Below are 25,691 nucleotides of genomic sequence, written 5' to 3'. Positions count from 1 at the left end.
AATAACCTCGGCAAAATATTCTGCCTTACTCAACAATTGGTTTCGAGTGTGTACCTAAAAAATATGTAAAAATGTGAACCTGATGAATATTCACCAGAAACTGATGAAAATTCATAATTTTCTGATGTAATATTACACTTTTCTTACACAAAATCTGTCACCATTTTCTTTGTCAATGTCAGGGTACTAACAAGACTATTCGTCATCAGTCTTCACTGGTTGTCAATCTCTAGTACAGTGAAACCTCTATTTACGCGGTGCGTTACGTTTTTCTACTTTGTAGATTTCTCTGGAACGACGCAACATTTTTGCAATCTCTTAAAAATAATTTGTAGGTTTTGTTCAGATCAAAAAACGCTTTTTGAAGCTTGCAAAAATACTATATGATTTTAGAGAAATCTACGAAACAAAAAGCGTAACGCCACCGCGTAAAAAGAGGTTTCTCTGTACTCAAATTTTAGAGTTCCGCAAATCATCAAAATTCGCCAAACTTAGTCAAATTTTCCACCAATTTACGGACACCATCCCACGTAAGCCCCTGGACATCTGTTCCGAATTCGGCGGTAACAAGATTGAGATCTCTAGCAAACGGCTTCAACAGCAACAACAAAAACACCAACAGCTAAACCATTCCACGGCAATAGCGCCTAGCCGTCGATCGGGGCCGCAAAGTACGGCCATAATCTGCTCATTTTCTTCCCATTTGACGTCCAATCGACGTGGTTCCCCCAAAAAAAAGACTCGTCCATTCCCCGAATCAACCTACGTGCGTGTGTGTGAAGCAGTATTCCCGGGGTAATAAATTGGCCCACGATGGGGCTATAAATTTTAATTAATAAAAATAAATGCTGAATAAAATCTACAAAATAAAGCGATTAAGATTTTGAACGATTTGAACGAGTTCCCGCACCTTTCCGCGGCCAGCTTTGGCCATCGATAATCCGGGCCATGGAAGATGTGAAGGGGGGAAGAAGTGGTGGTGGCAGCCAAATCTTGAACTCGACGTTTGATTCGATTTGAATAAAAAAAGACTGATCAATAAATCGAATCATTGCTCTCGCGGCCGACGATCTGTGACCGGGCCCCGAAACTTGTTCAATTTGGAGCCCGTCGCTTGGCGCGATCATTTCCACGGCGTGATTTGGACGCGCGAGCAGGCTGCAATCAAGCGCCAATTACGCCGCGGACGAGCCCCAAAATGATGACGGAGCAGCGCGAAGAAGGTTCGTCGTCTGCTCGGCGTTGCAAATAAGATTGTTGGGTACACCCAAACGAGGAGAGTGTAATACTCTGATAAGATTGTCAGTTACTACAAGATTCGAAAGGGAACCCTTGGGTTACAAACTTTTTCTGTACTACTCTGCTACGAAGAATTGTTGGCAATTTCAAGCAACCAAATCTGCCAACGTCCCTTTCGTTTGGGTGTACCGAACCAAGAATCGCCCAATCCCCCATATTAATGGCCGCCGCGGAGCGCCGGAGATCGTTCGCTGGAGAAACAGGAAGACGGAACACGGGCACCATCCCAGCGCGAAGACGCCCTCTGGCATCGTTAGCGAGAGTCGTTATCTCTCCCTTCTGCGGGAGGAGGAGGCTGGCGATCTTAGGGTGGTCACTCCGCGGAACTTCTCGCGCGCTTTGGTACCTTCTCCGGGACACCCTTGATTAATTTCATTACATTTTGAACGAGATCTTTCCGGGGAGGAGAAGGAGCGGGAGAATTTAACAGCGTGAACGAACGAGCCCCGGAATCGCGTGGAACACTTGCGCCGAGGATGTCTGCCATGCGTGGCATCGGGGGAGAAAAAACGCAACACAGGGCCCAGTCGGCAGCTGCGATTTAGCAGCCGCTGCAGCAGTTTTAATGGGAATAACTGATCTGTTTTGCTTTTATGACCGTTTTATTGTCTGGGTGTAAAAATGAAGAACGATATTTTGTAGGATGCAAACTTGAGTGCAGCATTTTTCAATGGTTTGGATTTGATGGGATTTTGCATTGAGTTGTGTTCTTGAAACCAGAGAAATTAAAGAACTGATTTAAATTGCTGAAATTTTTCCATGAAATACATCCAACACAATTTCAATAATGTATCCATCTGATCCATCGCACCCTCTTCATCACGGAAGGAAAGATATATCCTAATAGGGACAAATCACCCGTTTTATCTCTTTTCGAAACATACATCCACACCAGCCTCCACTGTCATTCAATCGACATCCCATGTAGGTAGTAATGCAGGGTGGCTACCAGATTTCGGTTTTCTAATTTCAGGTTTTCCCGAGACCAAAAAGATATTTTCCCAGACTAGAGCATCCAATTTCCTGTCCCAAGAAAAACATTGGCAAATTTTCCGGAAAATCCCTAAATTCTAGGGAAGTATAAATTTTCTTAAGTTTTTGGAATCATTTTATTGAAAATGCTCTGAAAAAATAAATATATGGCAAACTCAACATAATTTTCTTCAATTCAATTTATTATTCAGTTCATATAGAATTCATCAGAAGATTTGATATCAAGATTTATTTCTGATAATATTAATTTCTGAGGCATCTGGAAAAAAAGATCTAACTCAATGAAAATGATTTTTTACAATTTTGGTAAGCTTTTTTAGGAATAATTGGTGTTATTTCATTCAACAAAAAAAAGAGCCTTTTCCCGCCAAAGCAAAATTGACATTTTTTACGTTTTTGCTTGCCATGAGATGAAAATTGAATTGGTATCATTTAATATTTCAAATTTGTTTGTGTAAGAAGAAATACTTCAATTCGTTTAATACCTAGTATTTAAGATATGTAATACAATTTGAAGTAAAATAATAATCGGGCAACAATGGGTACTAGAAGGTTATGTGTTAAATAATGAAAGAATAGAAGATCGATTGTGGAATGCTGTTAATTTATCGTATAACTTTATTTTCTTAAAGGGTTTAAATTAATTGAAATAAACATTTTTATGCATGTTTCTATTGTGAAATTGTCTCAAGAACACGAATATGATAAAACTATAACCGAAAAATTTGATCTAAGGGGTCCCACGAGCAAAAATTTACAGCCAAAAAAATCACTAAAAAATTAAATAGTGTTTATTCAATATGTTATACTACCTTACCCAAAGCGTTCTCAGTCTCAGATGGTAGTATTTAAATTAAATTGACTTTTGCCCAAGTTACAGCATTTTTAAGACTTTTGACGTTTTTAAACCTTCAAACTTTGTGTCCCGATTTGCCCCACTTTTCATTGACCTGGAGTGCTCATATTTTGGCCAGATGCTAGTTTTATATGTACAAACAACCACTGAAAATTTCAGGCAGATTGGTGAGGTCGATGCGAGATGGGTATGCTTTGCTCGTGGACTCGTGGAGCTTTCCTATACAATTGTGTTGACAAATATTGATCAAAGCCAAGATCAGAACAATGTTAAATAAATTTAAAATTTCTCGGAAATTTCCTGGATTTCCCGGAAAATTGGTTGAAAAAAGAGTCCAAAAAACATTTTTTTATGTTTTGGTTTTTGGAACACCCCTGACTCAAGGCGGCTTAAAAAACATTCAAAAACCAAAAATTTAAAATTTTATTTATTGGACTTTAAAAAAAAAAACTTTAAATATATGCAAATACTTTGTCTGTGATCCTTCTTTTAAAACAAAAGCTCGTTTAATTTTAATAAGAGTGATTCCTAAAAGAAAAGAATCTTTTAAAAGTATTTTTTTTTTCCAATTTGTAGACTTTTTTGAGTACTTTCTCTTTGACAAAATAGTAGTTTATGCCAAAACGACATTTAAATATGGATTAACTATGGTCCCCTTGAAGTAAGCTGTCAAAGAAGGGAGTTCCTGTCAAGAGAGGCCACCAAGCTATTTTTTCAAATAGATTTAAAAATCAATTTTAAACTCCTTGTGGTCGTTTAAAGGGAAAAATCTTTACCGACATGAACAATGAATCAGCAATTTAAACGTAATTTTAGGATTAAATTACTAAAAAAGACTTTTTTAAAGTAATAACACAAAATCTTAACAAAATGTTTGAAGTGCTGAGATTTTTTCAAACAAATCGTTATTTTCCGAAGCATTTAAAATAAATCAACCTTTTCTTTTGTTTTTTTTTTTTTTCAGATTTAGAATCAAATTCAAAACCAACGAGAACTCCATTTTTGTTTTCCTCTATATTCACTCAAAAAAAAGTTGTTAGTATATTGAGAAATTAAAAAAAAAATACTCAATTTTGCTTTCTGAAGAAAAATAAATTTAAAAATTAATAAAATGTTCATAGCGGTTTGTCATAAATAACTAGAAGAAAATATTATGTTTTTGAATATAAATTAAATGTTTTACAGCAAACATTGTATGGTTGCCTTCCCATTTTTAAATAGATTTTAAATACCGTCATCAGGGGTGACATTGGGTCTGGAGGGTGAGATTGGGTCATACAAAAAAACTGTAATTTGTATGACCAAATCTCAACCCCCAGACCCAATTTCACCCCTGATGACGGTACATAACAAAAATGATGAAATCATTAGATTAAATTCAAAAAGAAAGCTAGCTATTGATACGCAAATTATATTGAAAAACTGGCATTTTTTAATAATTTTGAAAATTTAAAAGCAAGTTCGCTAAAGATAAAAATATTCTCAACAGAAGACAATTTAAAACCAAGTTACTTGAGTCTGTTAGACAATGTCAAATATAGTTTTTTTTTTCGAATAATTACGGAAAAAAATTCAAAAACAAACTGCATTTATTAGCAAGAAGTTTGACAAATTTTAACTAAACTAAAATAATATTTTCTCGGTTTCTCAGTCAAATTCCCTAATTTTTTCCGGGAACTCTTTGGAAACCGAGTGCGCAGCAAATTCAGGTTTTGGCATAAAACCAACTTAGTCTAACTAAAATCTGATCTCAAAAAATATATTATTATCAATATTACCAATTCTGACCAAACAAACTAGGGGCAGGGTTACCAGATTTACGATATCAAGCGACCAAGATCTACAGTCCAACATGGCCCCGTTATTGATCAGTATTCCGATATTTCGGTGGCTTCGATTATGTTTTGTCCACAATTCAACGCATTCCAACCGCCTATTCTAGCATCCATTATTTGATTTCCCATTTGACGCTTCTGTTTAAATATTGACCTGCGTGCGTTTCGGTTGGTTTGGAGATCCTATTCCGAACTTGTCGCGGTCATTGCGGTCCTGCTGCTCCCAGCCAGCCACCGGAAAACATGTTTACCCAATTAGGCAAACATAGTGCACAACTAGATGCGGCGGCGGCCCTACTAGTTGACCTAAGCTAAAACAACCCCAAGTAGTTCGTCTGTAATGGGTCTGGGCTCACCTAGCGTAGAAGAGAGTAGAAAAACGGGACATGGGATTTCTGCATCATTTGTGTCAATAACCGAAGACTGGCTGGGGCGGGATAATGTGGGAACGGGGAGGCACAACAACGGTGCTGATTGAACAACGACTTCAACCGACGAGCCACAACACAAAGTGGATGTTGCTGCTCAAGCGCAGAACTTGAAGATCGAACGGCGGCGTCGGCTTGGACTTGTAGAAGAGGTTGTTCGTTTAGTTGATGGGCGGCTTTGACGGGCTTTGTGCGTTGATGGCTCTTCATCGATTGGGGGCCCATCTTTTTTTTTTTTTTAGTTTGAGGGGATTGAAGAATGGCCGTCCAAAGTGGGCAATGCAAAATAGCGTTTCGGCGAAATTTACTCGGTTTATGGTAAGGAGGGGTACTTGAGGGCACTCGAAAACTGTTGATTGAAGATCCCAAAGTGACCCTCAACGCGCAGTCCGATAGACGAAGATCCGTAACTTATTTCCACTGTGTTCAAATCTGGTAATAACTCAATTTTTAACCCGTTCGCACACCATTTGTGTACTAGAACGTTGCAATTGGGTTTCGTTACGCTGGCCGATCGTCCGTCCCCGGTAGCCGGCGTAGGTTCGTGACCAATTTTAAACGCCTCGGTATATTATTACGTCCTATCGCGCTACTGGCCGCTTGGTTGCCGCGCGTCTTGTGGACCATTTTCGTCGAGTTTCGCCTCTTCCACACTCTATTTTTCTGGTAATGAGTATAATTTACGGAAAACCAACGATTGACTGACTATCCGAAATTTTTCGTTGTTCCGTCAGCTCCTCGTTTTACTGCGGGTTTGGCGCGGGTTGCAACTACACCCTCTTAGTTATGTTGTTGCTGCTTTTTTTCGGGATTATCATTAGAGTCAAATTTCATGTTGATTATCGGCGGTCTGGCGCGCGGTCTACGGCTCAATAAACTCGGAATCGATTTCGTACGGGCGAAAATCTGCCACGGGGCGTGAAGCTTGTTTGAGTTTTGTGTATCTATGTCGAACCAGGGCTGCTGATATTCCACGGTCCGCATCGACCTCGAAATGCAGATAAATTTGTTTTCCAAACAAACGCTCATCAAAACTACTCAAAAAAGAAACAAGCCACGATCTCAATTGGGTCGGCGCTGATCATCTCAGGTCTGGAAGATCCAAAGATGTGATTCGAGTTTGGTGAGTTGGCAGTGTTGCTAGTTTGATGGAAGATGAGATAGGGTTGCCAGATAAATCTGGGAAAGTCAGATTTTTGAAGTGTTAGCCAAAATAAAGATGCATCATTCTCTGTTCCAGATTTTGCCAGAATTTGAAAAAATCAATGAAAAGCATTTACTCTCAATTTTAACCAAAATTACAGCCATGAACTGAATAAACAAATTTGTTTTCTTGGCTGAAAATTTGCGTTGAATTATTTTAACGGGTTGGAAAACAACAACAACGCCTTGATCCGCCAGAGATTCGAGTTGTATTGTCTATTTTGCCTTAAACCTATAAACAGACAACACGTTGACATTGTGCTCTCTTTTCGCAAGTAAACTTTTGACGTTTCGAGGATTTCAGTTGACACAAATACAGTCCAAATTTAAAAATCCAACACAAAAACAACAACTTTTCTGTTTTTCAGATCATTGTACCAAAATTGCCTGATTGCGTTTCAAAGATTCTGTCAATTTTCTTGAAAGTTTGGAAATTTAAAATGGAAACCCTCAAGAGGGCTCTCACGTCTGACAAACTGTTTTCTACAGAACGATACTCATTTTTATGTTTTCTTGCAAGAGATTTGATGGAGCAAAGTTCTCATCTTCATCTGCGAGCACTGATCGGCTGCAGATTTGTTTGGATTTGCTGCAGGGGTAGCGAAGAAGCCGCCATCTTGAAAGTTAAGAAAACAAAAACACTGAGAATCAGTATTATACATATTGCTATTGTAACACGAAATGTGTTATCCTGGTTGAACTACAAAGTCCCATGCAAATATGTAAGGCACTGTTCGATCGACCAAAAGAAAAGAGCAAAAAAGGTAAACAGAAAAATCACTTTTTACGATATCAATATTAAGCCAATATTGTTATTGAATCTCCAAGAATATGATAGAAATTTCTATCAGCAATATAATTCAAGTGATTTTTTCATGAATGTACCGTTTAAATTGCGAAAAACTTGAAAATTAGGAATCAAAATTTTGATTTGTTATGGGCTACCATTTGACAGCTAGTGCTTTTGTTGTGGGCTCTCATTTGACAACCGTGCTAATGTCGACTGTTGTCAGTTTGCTTTGGTTGGAATAAGGTTGCCATTTCTTTTGCCGCGTACTTTGTTCATTACCTCGTCAGTCAAGTCAGAATGCTTCTGACTGAGTTTGTCGACAAACGGAGTAGGCCGTGAATAGCTTCATGAAATATTTGGTGAGCAATGAGCAGTGAGCACCCAATCGCTTTTTGGTTCGTATTCAATTCGTTACGTAGCGACGATTCAAATGATTGAATCACCACTGAGTGAGTGATTAGTATTTATTGAATCGAAAGTCCGGACCCTCGCTCATGACAAAAAAAGCCAAGTTGCAATACTTTTTGGAATCGGGTTTTGTATGACGTGTGACAAAATTGTACAATTTGTTATGATTTTGCTCGTCTTGAACCCAAGAAAAATCGACATGCGACAAGTCAGCACACAACCTGTACAACCAATGCTTTGTGCCAGAAGAGAAAATATGAAAAATCATTTCAACATTCGATCAACGCCGCAAACGAGAAAACCGACAACGACGACGACGGAGAATGTGCAAACTCGTGCAGAAGATCGATCTCGGCCGAAGAAATCCATCATCATCGGGCCCGGACTTGGAATGAGAAATGTGGTGCGACTCGGCGAGTCGTTGACTGAACTCTGGGGGCCGGCTGATCCGTCATCGGGTGAAGTGGCCCTTTGCTGACAGCGTGTTGGTGGTTTGTGGCGAGTGCTAAATATTTGTTTCGATTTTAATTAGCAACTGGGTGACATAAGAGTGCTGGGAACACTTTTCAATCGTAACAAAAACAAAGTGATTATCACATTTTGTTGAGATTGATTTTCAAGTTCATCTTGAATTATAACTTTTTTGAAAATATCTAATTTTAACCCTCTTCCAATCCCAACTTCAAAACCCAATTACCACATGATCATGCCCAACTCGTCGGTAATTGCAAATTCTGGGCAAGTTCTGTCGGCGCGCGCATATTGATCTCCGCGAGCGAGATTTCCATTGAAATATCAATACATATCCATTCCGTTGGTTGCACATCTGCGAAAAGGTGCAACACTCACTCATTGTGTGCACCGGAATGTGCAACACAACACAACAACCCGGGAATCGATCCGGCAGTTGAAAACGTTTTGCACTTAGTTTCTTCTGAGCAAGTTTATCTTATAAGGTAGCTGACCCTAAGTTGGTCCAAACTTCAGAAAGTTTGAGCTGTTCTGAGTTCTTTTACAAACTTGCTAGTGCAACTTAGGAAACCATTTAAACAGGATTATTTTGCGTTAAACAGCTAAACAGCGATCAAAGTACCAATTCCAACATGGGACCAGCTACCCTCAACCACGAAGGATGTGCCCGTTGGGGAATGCAGTTCGCGATCGCGACCGTTGTTAGTGGTATGAATTATGTTTGCCTCTTTTTGTTTTGGAGGCCCCGGCTCTTTTTTTTTTCCCCTTAGTTTTATTTCCTCCAGTTTTCTCGCCGTTCAATATGTGCATGATTTATGGGAAAGAAAATTGTGGTCTCGTTTGCTGTAATGAAGAAGATCGATTCTTCTGCTCGTTCGCGAGACAGCGAACGATCGGAGACAATGAGCGCCTTGTTTTGAGGGTTATATGTGATGTGTGAGAAAATTCGATTAAGTTCCGCGAGCTGCCATTTTGGGGCAGGGGTGTATTTTTTGACAGTTGTTTTCAATCGAGGGGAAGCAAATTCTACTAAAATTTGTTTTGAAATTTGAAATTATACTGAAGATTTCAGAGTACCATAGAGAGTGGCTCCGAACAATATTTTTGAATATTTCGAAAGAAAATTACTACACAGAAAAAAAAAGTTGAATTTTGGAATGTTGAAAATTTGGTAGGTTGAATATTACCTCTTTTTTTGAGTAATATTACACAAAAAAATGTGTAAAAATGTGAACCTGATGGATATTCACCAGAAACTGATGAAAATTCATCATTTTCTGGGGTAAAATTAATCATCTTTTTTGCCACAAAATCTGTCACCATTTCCTGATGAATATTACCATCATTTTTTTTCTGTGTAGTAAAATTAAGCAAAAACACAAATTTCAAAAGAATTGCTCATTTCATTGAAGACAACAATTTTCCATCACTATCATCAAGATATTATGTGAATTACGTTTGAAAACCTGCAGCGACTGTCACTAAATCAGCAAAGTTCCAGCTAATAAATAAAAAAAAATCAAAAATTCAAAATCAAATCAAATTATTCGCTCTACAGCATTGCCTTGGCGTTCTCGATTGCGAGATTCCTACTCGAAACTAGGTGTCCGAAGGCTTGATTGTTGAGGCAATTGCAAACCTCTTTTTACACCTTAGCTGACATCCACCCCGGGATTCGAACTGACGACCTTTGGATTATTAAGTCCAACTGCCTACCAGCGACTCCACCGAGGCAGGACCCAGGGAGACGATTCCTACACCTGGACTGAGCTAACGACCTAACCTTTAGGTTAGTCCGGGGCCAACATTTACTTCCCGTCCGACGGAAGGCGTGATCAGACAAATCTCGTCTCGAAAAATGCCACCGGGACCGTCTGGGATCGAACCCAGGCCGACTGGGTGAGAGGCAATCACGCTTACCCCTACACCACGGTCCCAGATGAATTTGTGGCTCTTTCTCTTGTGGGTGTAATATGAGCCGAATTGTCAACGCATAAATGATATATCGTGGGTTCCGATTAATTTTCTTTTACTCAAATCTCTTCCAGTTTCACACTAAATAACTTTAAATTGACATGATCGTATTATATGCCTCAAAATTGTAATAAAGTTAATACAAACGCAAAAATTTCGCAAAAAATATTCACACACAAATCAATTAATTTTCATTTAAAAAAAGTATATTTAAAATAATGAACATTTGAATTGAAAAAAGAATTGAATTGAACAAATTTGGGGAAAAGATTTACTATGATTTTTTTGAGAAACATTAAAATGTAAAAAAGGCGAACTTAAGGGTGCACAGCAACCAAGGAAGGTGTTGTCTTCTTATTCAAAAATTGTCTAACTTATGGACCCAATCCTGCAACAACCTGATTGTAAAAATATTCAAACTTTGTTGTAAATAACTTTGAAGACAGTACTTTAGGGGATCAATAAAAAATCATATCGGTAGTTCCCTTAGTTTTGAAGATACTAAAATGTCTGTAACAAAAATTCTTGGTGCAAAAGCTCTGGTTGATGTGTACCGTTAACTTAAAATTTATTAAAAAAATATGTTATGTCTGTTGCGATACGAGATAGAAAGACGCGATGTCACATTCCAAACTAAAATACTTTTATTCGACAAACTACAAATATAAAAATCAAGGAAAAGAAGTTGCACGTGTGACTCGCAAATCGCAATCGAGATAATGACGATCGCACTCGATCTACGGCGACTGCATCCGGTCACCGCGGCAGCCTGGCATCTGTCACACTGACGTCTGTCAGCTGGAGAGCCCCTGCAGCAGTCGGTGACGAGGGGTCCCGCCAACAATGTCAAAGACATGACCAATATGACAGAACATTTAGCAAAAGCTATTAAAAATATTACCTCTTTATTGAGTAGAAGCACGATGATAAATTAGGAATACATCCAACAAAAATGGCTTTTTCGCCAGCAGATTTGGTCGAAAATAGATACACTCACATCCGACCCGCGACGGCTTTTCAAAATAATTCAATGACAAACATAAAAATGTGAAATATCTATATATGAAAAAACATGGATTGTTGTCCAAAAATGTACTGAAAGACTCTAAATAAAAATTTTAATCGGTTTTTACTGTGTTCCCTTGAGGAACTTGATTAAAATTGTTTTTTATTTATAAATGAGTGAGCACGCAATTATGTATTTTTTCAAAACAATTTTGCTGTGATATAATTTCGTTCGAAAAAAGGTAAAAAAAAAACAAATTGATCATACTTAAAATGAAGATGGCTGCAAATATTTTTAAACATTAAAAAACCCAAAATGAGTAGAGAAATCAGGGAGCAACACTATATTTTTTCATAAACTTCAAAATTCAAAGAATAACGAATTGGAAACTTTCCAACATACATTTATCTACACTGTTTAAATTTTTGTGTTTTCAAAATAACTTTAAAATATTTAGTAAAATATTGTGTTAAGGAAATTGAACTTTTAGAAACTGGCAATGACCAGTCAAATTTTAATGTTTTTAAAATAAATAATGATATCAGGGTATTTAATTTAATTTTAAACAAATAAAAATAAATCAACACCATTTGTTGAAAGTTAGTTTGTACTTCTTCCTTAAAAACAAAATATATTAATCTGATTTGGAACACTATTTATCAATTTGATTACTAAAAAATAATTCAAATAATTTTATGAGAAAAATTGTTTACTTTTTCAACTGTTGCAAACATTACTTCCGGTCCGACACAGCTTCAGAAAAATCAAATCTGGCCCGCAGGACCGAAAAGTTGGGCACCCCTGGTTTACGCTGTGTTTTAAAAAAAAATTAGTGTAGAAAATGCTTTGAATGGTGAAATTAATAAAAAAAAGGCTTCGTGTTATGTCACAGACATGACCAATATGACAAGGAACATAGCATAGCGCTATTTAAAATATTATCTCTTTATTGAGTAAAAGCAAGAGGGAAAATCTGAAACACATCATACCTTTTGCCGGCTGATTTGATTGAAGAATGATACCGTGCCAAGATTAATATAAAAATTAAACAAAATAATCCTTTTCAGTTTTTTATTGTTTTATTGTTGAAAAATCAGGGGGCAAAAATTTTTTTTTTCAAACACATCAAAATTTTAAAGGAAATAGAAGTTTAACCAACTGAAAACAGTTAGAAATGCATTTTCCTGCGTTTAAAATCATATTTAGCATGTCTGTGATCGATCAAAAATATTTTCATTTTTTGTGGAATTCCAATGTACAGAGCACCGCAAAAAGTTTTTTTTTCAACGAAAAAAAAAATTCTTCATTACTTGGATATTTTGAAAACTAATGATTGCAAAACAACTGGGCAGGTGTAAAATGCACTTTAAAACACTTTTTTCATTCGAATGTTGAGACCATGGCATTTTTATATTTTTTATTTTTTTTGCAAAAAAGCACAGTAAACATCAGGCTTTTCCATCAAAAACATATTTTTATCATTTTATTTTTTAAGTTTTTTTTTCTATGCAGCTAGAATTAGTTCAGCTTTGAATACAAAAAATACGGCGTTAATGAGCTTATTTTGTATGAAACTCAGAGGTTGTTACCAGTTCGTCCAAACCATGACTCTCATTCGTTTGATGAAACACAAACTGAGAAATACGATATTTTTCCGGCTCTATTCTTTTAAAGGTCGTCATTTTCAAAATAGTTCTATGTCCAACGACAACTTGGCTTTCGGTCCCTCCTCGGTCTGGCTGGTTCTGTTTGAAACATTGGTGACACAAATTAAACAGAATTAATTCAAAATGTGTTTTTTTCCCCTCTTTTCATTCTTGTCTACCAAGCCGCCGTCCGTCCCAGAAATCTGATATCTTTCCATAATCGTCTGCGACATTGTGACACCCCCCCGGGGCTTATAGACTGTCCGCGGGGACGGAGAGTGTGGTGTCTCCACCAAGTGTGACAATATGTGTGATCAAATCGCTTTCCGTGTGCACTTTTGGGGCTGTCCTCGGGCCATGTGCCGGTCGTCCCGTAACCCTATCCCGAAAGTGGTCCCCTTAAGCCGTGCAGTTTTTTGCTTTCAGGCATTCTACCAACGATCGGTTGAAGGATCGCGCTCCTGCAAAACCATCAGGGGAACGAAAAAAACCATCCAACTAAATTAGTTTAAATGAAGTGAAGATGTAAAACTACTTCTTTTTGCCCGGTGCGCCCACGAAAAACGGTGGGGCATCAAGGTGAAGGAAGGTTTCGACTTCAAGCGCGACCCAACCATGCCCATCGAGCTGCTTAGTTAGTTCAGCAAGAACTAATGAAAGAAAAAGCAGAGAGGTTCAGCACAAGAAGGAGAAACGCAAAAAAAAAACAGAACCTCAGCTCAAACCCCCGGCGAGAAGTTGAAGCCCAAAAGAGGAAATCAAGCATTACTTGGGGCAGAGGCCTTTTTGGCAGAATAGGGCCTTGGTCAGCTTGATGTGCAGGCCTGGCCAGCGGTAATCATAATTATAGTAATTCAAGCCAGATAGAAAAACAGTCGTAATTACTAATGAGATGAACTGCGAAAGAGATAGGATTGATGGGATTGCGACATGGTGGAGTTTTTTGGCTGCAAGACTGCAACAGTGCACAGCTGGTCAAAAATAAACAATTTAGCATTATATTTAAAAATGAAAAAAAAAAGTAGTAATTCAGCTTCGTGTTACGTTGAATAAAATGTGAAGTACTATATGAAATTTCATGTAATATTACATGCAGAAATGTGTATCCTATCAGTAGTCACTCTTTAACATTGCGCATGCTTTTGGATAATTTGGAAATCATAATTTCAAAGAATTTTTGAGCAAAACAATCTTCGACAAATTCTACATGTCAGGTACCAATTCCGATCCCATTGTCCACGCTCGGAACTCTCGGTTGCACCATCGATCATATTTCAACTGGAAACATCTCCCAGCAGAAGCCAGCAACGAGAAACCTCCGACTCAGCATGACCCCGTTTCTTTCGGTCTTCACCATCAGATTCGCTTTCCGTTTCGGGGCCTCTTCCCTTTAACCAGTCCAATTCTCACAAGTAGCGTGCCTTTTGACAAAACGAGACCTTTGAGAGAGACTGCTGCAGCACGAGAGTTTCAAACTTTTCCGAGCAGCAGCAAAAAAAAACCTCCAAATTAACAAGATCGGTTGCGCGAACTCCGAGTCGCCGGCACGTCAAATTTTAATGGCCATATGTAAGAAATCGCGAAACGGTCCGCGTCATGCCCGTGAATGACAGGTCTTCCCCCGTCACTGGTCTATTACTACTAGAGAGAGATGCGAGGGTGCCCGCGCAATAAAAGTAGCACGCTGGTTAATGATCCACCGACGACGACCCCTCCAAAGGTTTGGAGGTTTGGCGCGAAAAACAAGCTGCTCCGTTGGTGAAATTACCGACTGACGAATGTGTCCGTACATCTCTTCTCGTACATCATTTCGCGATTGCGTGAAACAAGTACACGAGAGAAGATCAATCTCGCTGGTTGAGTCGAGTCGAAAAGTGAACGCGCCGCGGCCGTGCGACGTAGAAAGAGTTAATTATCGCGCGGGCTGAGTTTCCGAAAATAGTTGCTTTGGATGTGGTTATGGAGTGCAGGGTGGCGAGCTATTTAATGTTTTTTTGAAAGTTCGCAATTTATCCCAGAATTCGACGGAGCATGAAAAACTTGTAGTTTAGAAAAATTCTACTAAAGCCGAAACTAAATTGCACTCGTTTAAAACTGTTAGGTACAGGACCCAATAATTCCACATGTTAGTTTTTTAAGCCTTATAGGTTCAAAAAAGAACACGGAAAAAGTCAATTTCCAAAATCGTGAATTGTGTTCATGAATTTGAGAACCACAAAGTAATATATTCCCTTTTCTGGTGCAAATGCACCATACCCATTAATAAATTCCTTGTGGTTCTTAAATTCACGAACATATTTTTTTTTTAAATCTGTGAATTCAATCGAAGGTTTTGTTCAGAGAATTGTTGAAACTAAAGCCAAAGTAAAAGTTGTATAGTAAAACCTTGGGATAATGTTAACCCCAATTCAAAATTGAAATATGTGCAACCCAACTCCACTATTAATGTTTTTAACAATTCAGGATCATGAAAATATCATTGTGGGCTAGGGTGGTCAAAATCTGGGCTTCCTCGGGGCTACCCCCTGAAATCAAAGATTGACCCATCAATAGGCTAAATTCCAAATTTAAGCTCATTCTGACCATGGGCACCACTATCTCTAATCGCTTGAAATTTGTATGGGAAAAATCGTCAAAATTATGGAGTAAAGAAACTGTTTCAGTCACTATAACTCATACGATTTCTCGGATGTAGAACCTTCACTAAATTAGGAAAAAAATCCCGAAGTCGCTAGATTTTTAGGATTTTTTGCTGAAAAGTTATTAGCTTCCGAAAATGAACATTTTTGCGCGGCAAGCTCAAGAATTAACCCTCTACAACCTAACCCCGCCTTTAGACGGGCTTCGATCTAAAAAATCGCCAAAAATTCATTTTTTAACCAATTTTTTATCTTTAAAAAGCATTGGAAAGAAGAACTCTTAACATTTTAGAAAATTTTAGGGTTGGAAGTTTTACTTGTTTTATGTGACTTTGCCAATGTTTTTAAAAATGTCATTTTTTTAGGGGTCAACTATGCCTCTACGCATTTTTTTACAATTTAAATGATGATGGTGCCGTTCTATAGCAGAAAGTGTGAAAAACAAGCAAAAAATTGAAAAAGTGACTGTAAAAACGTGAAAAAATTAGATAGGCAAAATGTAATTATATTAGGTGATAGAATAGTCCAAATACCACCAAAAACAAACATAAACTAAACAAGATAAATGCAAATTAAAATACTAAAAATAATACAAGAAAAACATAAAACAAGAGAGATAAAGTTTTTCGTAGAACAAGAGTTGCTTAAAATGACCTCCTAAACACGGGAAAAATAAAAATTTTCGAAAAAAAATTTGGGCAGTAGAGGGTTAAGTTTTTGATCACATGCGTGCTCACTTGTCTGCATGGCAGGGCGTCGTTTTAGCCCCGAGGAAGCCCGAATTACACAGAAAAAAAATGGTAATATTACATCTGGGAAGTGGTACATCTTTTATGTCAGAAATTTTTTTTGTAATTTGACCCCTCAAAATGTGTAATTTTACCACTTTTCTGTTGTAATGTCGCTTTTTCAATATTCAACCTTCCAAAATTACACCTTCCAAATTTACACAATTTTTTACTGTGTAGAAAAACCCCTAATGTGTAGTGCGCCATTACATTAGAATCCATTTAAACATCACAGACGTTATAGCGGCCAGGACTACTGCGTAAAGTTTATCACAGACATAATTCGTTGAAGCTTTTGCAATTAAAGCAAAACAATGTAAATGGGCCAATGTGGAGATGTAAACAAGCAGGCTATCCTGCTCATGTTAAATCTTAATATTTACTGACAATAGCAGAACAGACTTCTTATTTACATCTCCACATTAGCCCATTTACATTGTTTTGCTCGAATTTATTTTGTGAGGAGAGCATCAATCTCTGAGCTGACTTAGGCTGTTTTTAATATTACTATTGTATCTCTGGAACCAAAAGCTCAGTATTTAAAGTTTTCTTTAAGATTTTTGATTTTTGAATTTTTGAATGAAATTTTCTGATCTGTTGAAAAACTCAAACAAAGGCAATACTATTTAAATTCTAAAATAAATGTCCTTTTTAAACAATTCTTTTTTTGAGTGGCAATATTTTATTATTTTATTTTGCCTTTATTCAAAGTTTCTGATTGATTACATATTAAGTTTTAAGGCAAATTTGAGATTTTTTATGATTGCATTAATTAATTTTTTGTGCCTCGGTAAACGCAGTTTTGGTCGCTCTTACAACTGAAAAATTGGGTTAACAAATTTTAAAATATCTGATAACGAGGATTTGCCTAAAACTCCCTTTTCAAGGTTTAAATTATCAAATGTGTAAACATTTTTATGGACAGCTGCTAAATTATTTAAAAAATAATTATCAAATATGTAAACATTTATATGGACAGCTTCTAAAATTTTATGAAATAACCTAATATACAAACAAGTTTTATTTATCATGTCATAAGAAAGGCTCCCACAAAATATTTTTCTAAATTTAAAACATTGCTGATAATTCGTTAACAGGTTGTACTGTTCCTGAGAAATTGAGAAAACAACTATGGAATAAGATTTAAAAATAGAAATATATTCTCCCTAAAGTTTACGTATTTTCCGAACTCCCAAAATTCATTTTTTTCATTTCATGAGTGCAAAAAAAACAATTTTAGCACTATATTCTGAATAGTATACAATTAATTGTACAAGATTGTACAAGAAAAGTTTCAATGAATTTTTGGAGGTAGAGCGATTTTACGCTCTTTTTTATAAGCTGCTCATTTTTGCTCGCTCTTTTTATTCAATAAAAAAAAACAATGTTTTTAAGCATGCTGCAATTATCAAATATTTATTGAAAAGACTTTTTATCGGAAATTTTAAAAAAGAGCAATTAGTTTCTATTTAAATTCCGTAGTAACTTTTCAAAAGGATGAAACCTTGGCTGTAAACAGTCTATCCCACTTACTCTAGTGACAATTCACGTTGTGAATAGTGGGATAGGCCTCTTGTGTACATCCAAGGTATTGACAATTAAGTACGGAATTAATATATTTATTCAACATTGCACTACAATTCTAACGCTGAGGGTGAGATTTGGCTAAAGTGGGGTTCTAAGGATTTGTTACTATCTCAAAACCTAGACAACGAAACATTATTATGTTTGAAGACCTGTATATGAGACATTCAAAGTAGACTTTGATGCAAAACACGTTTTTAGAACAGATCGTGTCTTTTTGGCTGCAGTTCACTATTAACTGTGAATATACACAAGTTAAATTTAGAAAGTACAAGAGCTTTATCATTTTCTATCTTAGCCATTCTCTCTAAAGTTTCTAGATTGACTTTTTTCGATGTCCTTCGTAATTTAAAAACATGCACGAAAGATGACCTTAAAAACATGGCAACTCAATCAAGAATTAAATAGAAAGAGAGAAGTAAAATTTGAATCAGCCTTTTTTTAAGTTTAAGAAATGTGAATAATTTATTAGGAAAAATGCTGATTCTTCAAAAATTCAAGTCAAGTTGCCACCCTGGCGAACCTTTCCTGGGGGGGGTTGACACATTGCCGATCGTTAGCCGGGGGTAATAAATTGGTCAGTTACTTACCAAACAGCTGCCGTCATGCCAAAGTAGTACCGCAGCAGGAATGTGGCCGCACATGGTGCCGTCATGAGGCCGTCCGTCAGCAGCAGCGAAACGCCCGGAAGCTGTATATCGTAACCGCAGGCCGTTGCATTGCGGCCGGCCAGCCAGCGCACGGCCCACCCGACCGTGACCAAGCAGTGGCTGATGACCAGCGGCATCAGGATCTTGTCCCAGCGCTTGGTGGACAGGATCAGACAGAGGGTGGCCACAATGGCCGTGAAAAGCGCCGCCACACTCCACGACGTGAGCCAAACTTCCGCAAAGTGTTTCTCGTTCTGTTCGAACATGATGTCCGCTTCGCAGAGGGGCGCACACCGGCCGGACCGATTCAACCGCACGTACAGATGCGACTTGACCAACCCCTGGCAGGTTGGTCGGTCGTTCTTGGAAATCATTATGACTCCATCGGTGGGTTCGCCGGGGCCTTGCATGCACATGTGCTCGTGGTTGTTCTCCTCTGGGAACCGGTTGCAGTCCAGTGCGGACGGCCACGGGAAGCCAAATCCCTGCAGAATGGGATGACAGAGCGTTTTCACGGTGAGACACAACCCCCGACACGGTCCAATGGGCATCGAAACCTTCGGGGTGCACATCGGGACGTACGCCGCACACAGGAAGAACTTGAGCTGTTTGCTGCAACCGTATTGGATAAGTGGGGAGAACGTTTGCAGCGTGAAATCCGCATCCGTTTGCAGCTCGTGACCGACGAGGTTCGGGAGGGAGGTCTCGTTGTACCCTATGCCACGGCACAGCTCTATCCGAATGGGCTCACAGGTGCGCTGGATCGCGAAATCCGACGACCCTAGCGCAACACTACAGCTGAGCAGCAGGGTTAGCTTGAGGAGCAGTCTTGTAGCCATCTTCAGGCCGGTTGATTATACTCTGGGCGCAATATTATCTGTATCCAGAGGCAGCTGGCAATAATCCCTCGACGTTCAGTTATTAGTACTTTACAGTCACCATAAAAAGCCTTAATTGAATTCTAATCTTATTTAAAAGCTTTTATATTCACACTTTTCACCGCACCGTCGTTACGCGCGCAGATCTCTGTCAAAGTTTTTTTTTCCTTCCTTCCTTGTATTCCTCTCTTCACTGGTCGTATATGGCGGTATGGTTATTCTTTTGCATCATTTCCACACACAACATCAGATCTCCAGCTCAGACTCAGCCGAGACGCGAGAAAGGCACCGCGATCCCGCTACACATTCCACCACGCCGGCGACGACGACGACGACGACGATCGCCCCAACAACATCCGACCGATCGACAACGAATCCAGCAGCATCACAGCGCTCATCTCATAAAAATAATAACATTCATCCTCCGCAGAGGAGCTCCGTCTCTCTATAACAGTGCCTTCTTCTCGCTCGTGAAAAACGTGAAGCCTTCTTTCCCTTGCTGCGCTGTGCCCTTCTCGTCTTCGTTAATAATTTTCTCGTTTCTTTTAGGTCGATCTTCTCTCTCTCTCTCTCTCTCGCTGTGGTTCTGCGGGTTCTTCTCGGTAGACCTTGTTATGCGATTATTTGTTGTAATTCATCTGTTCCCTTTGGGGTCCCCTCCACGCAACTGTGTTTACTCGAAAAACAACATTTTTCGACGTCTGCCGCGCAAAAGTATTTCTCCGCACTTGACTTCTTTCTTTCTTTCGAAAAACACTGATTTCTCCCTTGCACAATAGTACTCCAAACCACCTGTTGGCCAAATTTTGCTTATTTTACCACCGTATCGCGCAACATATCGAGCTGATCACGTTCTACACGTTCTGCTTTCATAAATAAATCACGGTAAAATTTGCGTTTTCTTCGGACCGCACCTCGCCGCGTCTATTGATCCACACCGATTCTGCACACAATTTCTACGAGCGCGCGCGATCGATTCCGATGCGTAAACAGACGCGCGGACGGTTATTCACTTCACCCGCAAACTCCGCAATTCCTCTATTTGCACAGCAAACGCAAACTGGATATATCGGGGGTTCCACAGCAGCCGCCCCAGTGTGAACTGTTTCGTCAAATTTATTTTATCATACGCTGGTTTTTTATGTAAATTTGCGGCTCAAATATTTACGCAATCACACTCCCTTTTCATGGAACACACACGAGCCACTCCTTCGTACGCGATCACTATTTGCATACGGTTACGATCGCGCCAACATGTTCTGCTCAAAGGGTTCAACAGCCTCCGAAAACCTAAAAAGCTCCGAGTGTCCTGCACCGTCGTGTCCTCCCCAAGATAAATTAATTAACCGTACAAGCAGCAGTACGTAAATAACGACACCCCACAAACCGCCGCTACGTAATTATCATAATTTAGATAAAACTTGCGAAAATCCGAGTGTTTCTTTCGCGCGAATAATATCCACAACACAACCGCGAAAAAAAAAAGCCACAAACAAGCTCAGGTCGGAATTCCGGACTGATAAAAGTGCCGTGACCGATTGCGCAGCAGCAAAAAACACGTCTACCTGCGACGAGACTCTCGCGAGGAACTATCCAAAATTTCTCACCAGCGGATCCTCCACGCACGACCTTCCAACTTGTTTTGATCCTCTCTCTCTCTCGCTCTCCGGGTTTTGAGTTGAACAATTCTCTCCTACTCACAAGCAGCTGCTGCTGCGGTGGCGGCGACATGCGGCTCGTGTATCGGAATCTTGTTAGTACGACCGTCTCTGTCGGTGTGTGGGTTCCGGCGCAGCCGACTTATGATGGCTGACGGGACGAGGGTGGCACGCATACAAGCAAACAGGATTCGGAGCGGTACGTTGATGCGGAGATGTTTTTTGGAAAAATCTTTTCAGCATTCCCAATCTCCAGCTTCTTCAATATTCAGCATTCTCAATCTTTAGTTTTCAGTCATGAGCCTTTTCAGTCTTGAGCGTCTTCAGTTTTGAGCGTATTCAGTCTTGTGCGTCTCCAGTCTTGTGCGTCTTCAGTCTTGTGCGTCTTCAGTCTTGTGCGTCTTCAGTCTTGTGCGTCTTCAGTCTTGTGCGTCTTCAGTCTTATGGTGTCTTCAGTCTTGAGCGTTTTCTGTCTTATGGTGTTCTTCAGTCTTATGGTGTCTTCAGTTTTACGATGTCTTCAGTTCTGAGCGTTTTCAGCCTTGAGCTGTCTTATGGTTTTCTTCAGTCTTATGGTGTCTTCAGTCTTATGGTATCTTCATTTTGACGATGTCTTCAGTCTTGAGCGTTTTCTTTCTTATGGTATTCTTCAGTCTTGCGGGGTCTTCAGTGTTATTGAGTCTCCAGTCTTGTGGTGTTTTCAGTCTTATGGGGTCTTCAGTCTTATGGTATCTTCAGTTTTACGATGTCTTCGGTCTTGAACGTTTTCTGTCTTATGGTGTTCTTCAGTCTTGTAGTTTCTTCAGTCTTGCGGGGTCTTCAGTCTTACTGAGGATACCAGTTTTCCGATGTCTTCAGTCTTGAGGTGTTTTCAGTCTCATGGTGTCTTCAGTCTTATGGTGTCTTCAGTCTTACGGTGTTTTCAGTCTCATGGTGTCTTCAGTCTTATGGTGTCTTCAGTCTTACGATGTCTTCAGTCTTAGTCTTGAGCGTTTTCTGCCTTATGGTGTCTTCAGTCTTGTAGTTTCTTCAGTCTTATGGTGTCTTCAGTCTTACGGTGTTTTCAGTCTCATGGTGTCTTCAATCCTATGGTGTCTTCAGTTTTACGATGTCTTCAGTTCCGAGCGTTTTCAGTCTTCAGCTGTCTGTTATTCAGTCTTGTGGTGTTTTCAGTCTGATGGGGTCTTCAGTCTTACGGTGTCTTCAGTCTTAGGGTGTCTTCAGTTTTAGGATGTCTTCAGTCTTGAGTGTTTTCTTTCTTATGGTTTCTTCAGTCTTATGGTTTCTTCAGTCTTGTAGTTTCTTCAGTCTTATGGTGTCTTTAGTCTTGTGGCGTCTTCAGTCTTGTGGCATCTGCAGTCATGTGGCGTTTTCAGTCTTATGGGGTCTTCAGTCTTATGGTGTCTTCAGTTTTATTAGGTCTTCAGTCTTGTGGCGTCTTCAGTCTTGAGGTTTTTCAGTCTTTAACTTTCTTTGTCGTTAGAGTCTTCCTCAGTATGTGGCATTCGAAACCTAGAAAAAAATTACCTCATCAAGGCTGTTTTGAAGAAAAAAAATAAAAAACATTCATCCAACTTAGTTTATTTGTGATTATCATCTAATGTGCCATAACCAACGAATCAAACTCGGCATATTGCGTGCTTTGCTTGATGATTTCCGAGTTCAACGTGTGCTCCATGACTCCAATTTTGATGTCCATTTCGGAAATTTCCTCCTTGATTCTGAAGATCGCCTTCTTGATGTTTATCAGAGGACCTACAAGAATCATGTTTTAAACAAAGACACAAATTGAAAACCAAACTGAAAACTCACTTCCGTCCGTCATCGAATTTCCACGCTGCTCCATCTGAATCTTGATATTCTCCAACTCATTTGTAATCTTCGACAGCTCGTGTTCCTTCTCCGTTTTCTCTTGGTCGTTCTCCTTCATCAGCCCGTTCACCTGGTTATACTCAACCAGTATTTGCTTGTACTGCTGGATCAACTCCTTCAAATCGTTGTTCAAGTGCTTCTCCCGACTCTCGATCTTCTCCATCACATAGCTTATATCCGTCTGCAGTTTCTTCAGCTGCCCATCCGTTTCCTCCGTAGCGCTTTCAATGTTCGACCGCAAGCTTCTCATTTGCTCCAAATGTGCCCGCCAATCCCGCGAATCCGTCTTCACCACCACCTTCAACTGTGGCAGAACGCGCTCCAACTCCAACCGCCAGTTCTCACTGTCCGTCAGCGAGTCCACCTTGTACTCCTTGTTCGTGACCTTCTTGCTCTTCTGATCGGCAAAGTTCAAATCAAACAATCCGTTTCCCTCGTCGTCACTCTCGCCGCTCGCTCCCGCCATCTGCTCCTCCTCGACCTTCTCGAGAATGATTTCCGAATCGTTCTCGATTAAATCCACCATCGGATCGTCCTCCTTTTTGCATTCGGGACGTTTCAGCTGAAACTTGGTCAGCTTCAGGGCCTGCGTCGCCAAACAGTCCATAATGTAGACGCAAATCGGTCCCGCTCCCTGAATCAACTTGTTTGTCTGGAAGTCCGTCGGGACGTCCTTGAATACAGAAAAAATCGTCTAATACAAGTTCCCAAGAACATCAAAATCTACCCACCATTTCCTGCAGCACTCGAATGATCCTCGAAATGACCATGTTGGGATCGTCAAACTCCTGCGGTTGGTCAAACGTCTTGCCAATCTTCCGAATCAACCAGGCGCAGATCGACGTAAACATGAAGAACTGCTCGCCGGGATTGAACGACTTCAGGAAGTAGTACCGATTGATTTGCTTCATCTTCATCTCCTTCAGCAGCAACCGCTCGTAGTTGAGCAGCTTGAGCTTCTCCATCAGATCGTCCACCTGGTAGGACGAAACCGACGAGGCACCGTTCTGGTCCCGGTCCATCGCCAGCCCGTACTCGTGGCGGAACATCTTTGGAATCGATCAAGGTGTTCTTTATTTTTTACTCGAGACAGCTTTACGAGGCCACAACAAACCATCAAGGATCCGTTACCAAGGTAATTGATGCGCATGACCGATTACGCTCGTTTGGGGAAGAAAAGGTCCCTTGTTAGTGTCCTCGCTTAAATGATAATAACAAACGCGTTCATTAAATGTTAAATTAAATTTTGTTTATGACATTCGAAATTTGTATAATAAACAAGCTTTTCCCGGCAAACTTCGTCCTGCCCTTTTTGGTTTCTTGACGTTTTTAGCTTGTTTGCTTATTCAGCCTTCTGTGATCAAAATATGATTTTACCTAACTTTCTCCATACAATTTGCCGATGCTCCGGAATCGGTTCCAGAGTGGCCAAAGTGTCAATTAATTAGCGTAAGAACCTTCGTTGGGCTTATACGAACTCAACGCAACAAAAAGCACCTCGATCCGACGCTCCGTATTGAACTGATTCGCGTTCGAACAAAACCGTCGAAATTTTTTATATATATATATATAAGAATACAAAAACAATCAAATTAGATCTTCAAACAAAAAAATAACGGTAAAAATAAAAGTTTGATCATTATTCGATTATCCGAAGTACAATACAAATCTTCGGATAATCGTAATTTCGTTTAATTGAGGCTTTGTGTAATACTACGTAATAGGACGTAATATTGAATGTTTGGCCCTTTTAAAATGTTAGTCTTAATTAAAAAAAATTTAAATATTTTTTGCGAAAAGATCAGAAAATTTCACGAATGTTTCATATTTTAACATTGTAAATCGAATCATTAGTTGAGATATCGACGTTAGAAAATGATGGGTTGTTTGGGTGAGACTTAGAAAACATCAATTTTCATGTTTTTAGTCCTTTGCATGGCAATATCTCAGCAACTAAGGGTCGTCTCAACAAAGTTAAAAAAAAAACAAATCTCAGCTTTTCAAAAATATTTTTTTCAAGAGTGGGCAATCATGGGCACTTATCTTCTTATATATATAAAAAAAATTCGACGGTTTTGTTCGAACGCGAATCAGTTCAATACGGAGCGTCGTATCGAGGTGCTTTTTGTTGCGTTGGGTTCGTAAAAGTCCAAGGAAGGTTCTTACGCCAAAAAGTGTCAACTTTGGCCACTCTGGAACCGATTCCGGAAAATCTGCAGATTGTATGGGAAAAGCTGCGTAAAATCAAATTTTGATCACAGGAGGCTGAATCAGCAAACAAGCAAGAAACGTCAGGAAACCAAAAAAGGGCAGGACGAAGTTTGCCGGGAAGGCTTGTTTTAAAAAATGAATAACTCCTGCTATTTTCAAAAAAAGTTACCTAAAGATGGCTATAACTTGAAAACGGTGCACTTTATCAAAATTTCACAGAAGTACTTTTTGATTGCAAATTCGATTGATTCAAAAATTCATAACTCGGTCAAAGATTTTTTGCCCATTCTGGAAATTTCTGAAAAGTTGGCATTTGAAACTAAAACATATCAGAAAAAAAAAATAAAAATAGTGTATTTTGCAAATCAAGTTTTAGTGACAAAAAGTTAAATTAAAAATCACCATTTTTTTTACCGTGTATCATATTTTTTCAAAAAAAAACGGAATCGACGTAACACCTTATAATGTGGCCCTCTTAAACCTTGCGGTTTCGTCAACGGAT

General features: G+C 39.2%; 2 protein-coding genes across 2 annotated transcripts in view; both read right to left on the bottom strand.

Moving 5' to 3' along the window:
- Positions 1–21,093, bottom strand: part of LOC120414097 (frizzled-4) — an 82,188-nt gene extending 61,095 nt beyond the window's left edge. The window contains exon 1 of the mRNA XM_039575120.2: positions 18,511–21,093. Coding sequence (XP_039431054.1) covers positions 18,511–19,409 — 899 coding nt within the window. The 5' untranslated portion in view covers positions 19,410–21,093. The remainder of the gene's footprint in view (positions 1–18,510) is intronic.
- Positions 21,094–22,671: 1,578 nt separating this feature from the next.
- LOC120414098 (intraflagellar transport protein 57 homolog) lies at positions 22,672–24,070 on the bottom strand. Its single transcript, XM_039575121.2, has 3 exons — positions 23,710–24,070; positions 22,919–23,651; positions 22,672–22,861 (listed from the first exon to the last, which is right to left on the bottom strand). Exons 1-3 carry the CDS (start codon positions 24,025–24,027, stop codon positions 22,704–22,706), a joined length of 1,209 nt encoding a protein of 402 aa, XP_039431055.1. The 5' UTR covers positions 24,028–24,070; the 3' UTR covers positions 22,672–22,703.
- Positions 24,071–25,691: the final 1,621 nt, after the last annotated feature.

The sequence above is a fragment of the Culex pipiens genome, chromosome 2 (genome assembly GCF_016801865.2).
Source record: "Culex pipiens pallens isolate TS chromosome 2, TS_CPP_V2, whole genome shotgun sequence".
NCBI lineage: Eukaryota > Metazoa > Arthropoda > Insecta > Diptera > Culicidae > Culex > Culex pipiens.
The sequence above is the reverse complement of the archived record's forward strand: the minus strand, read 5'-3'. Positions and strand labels throughout refer to the sequence as shown.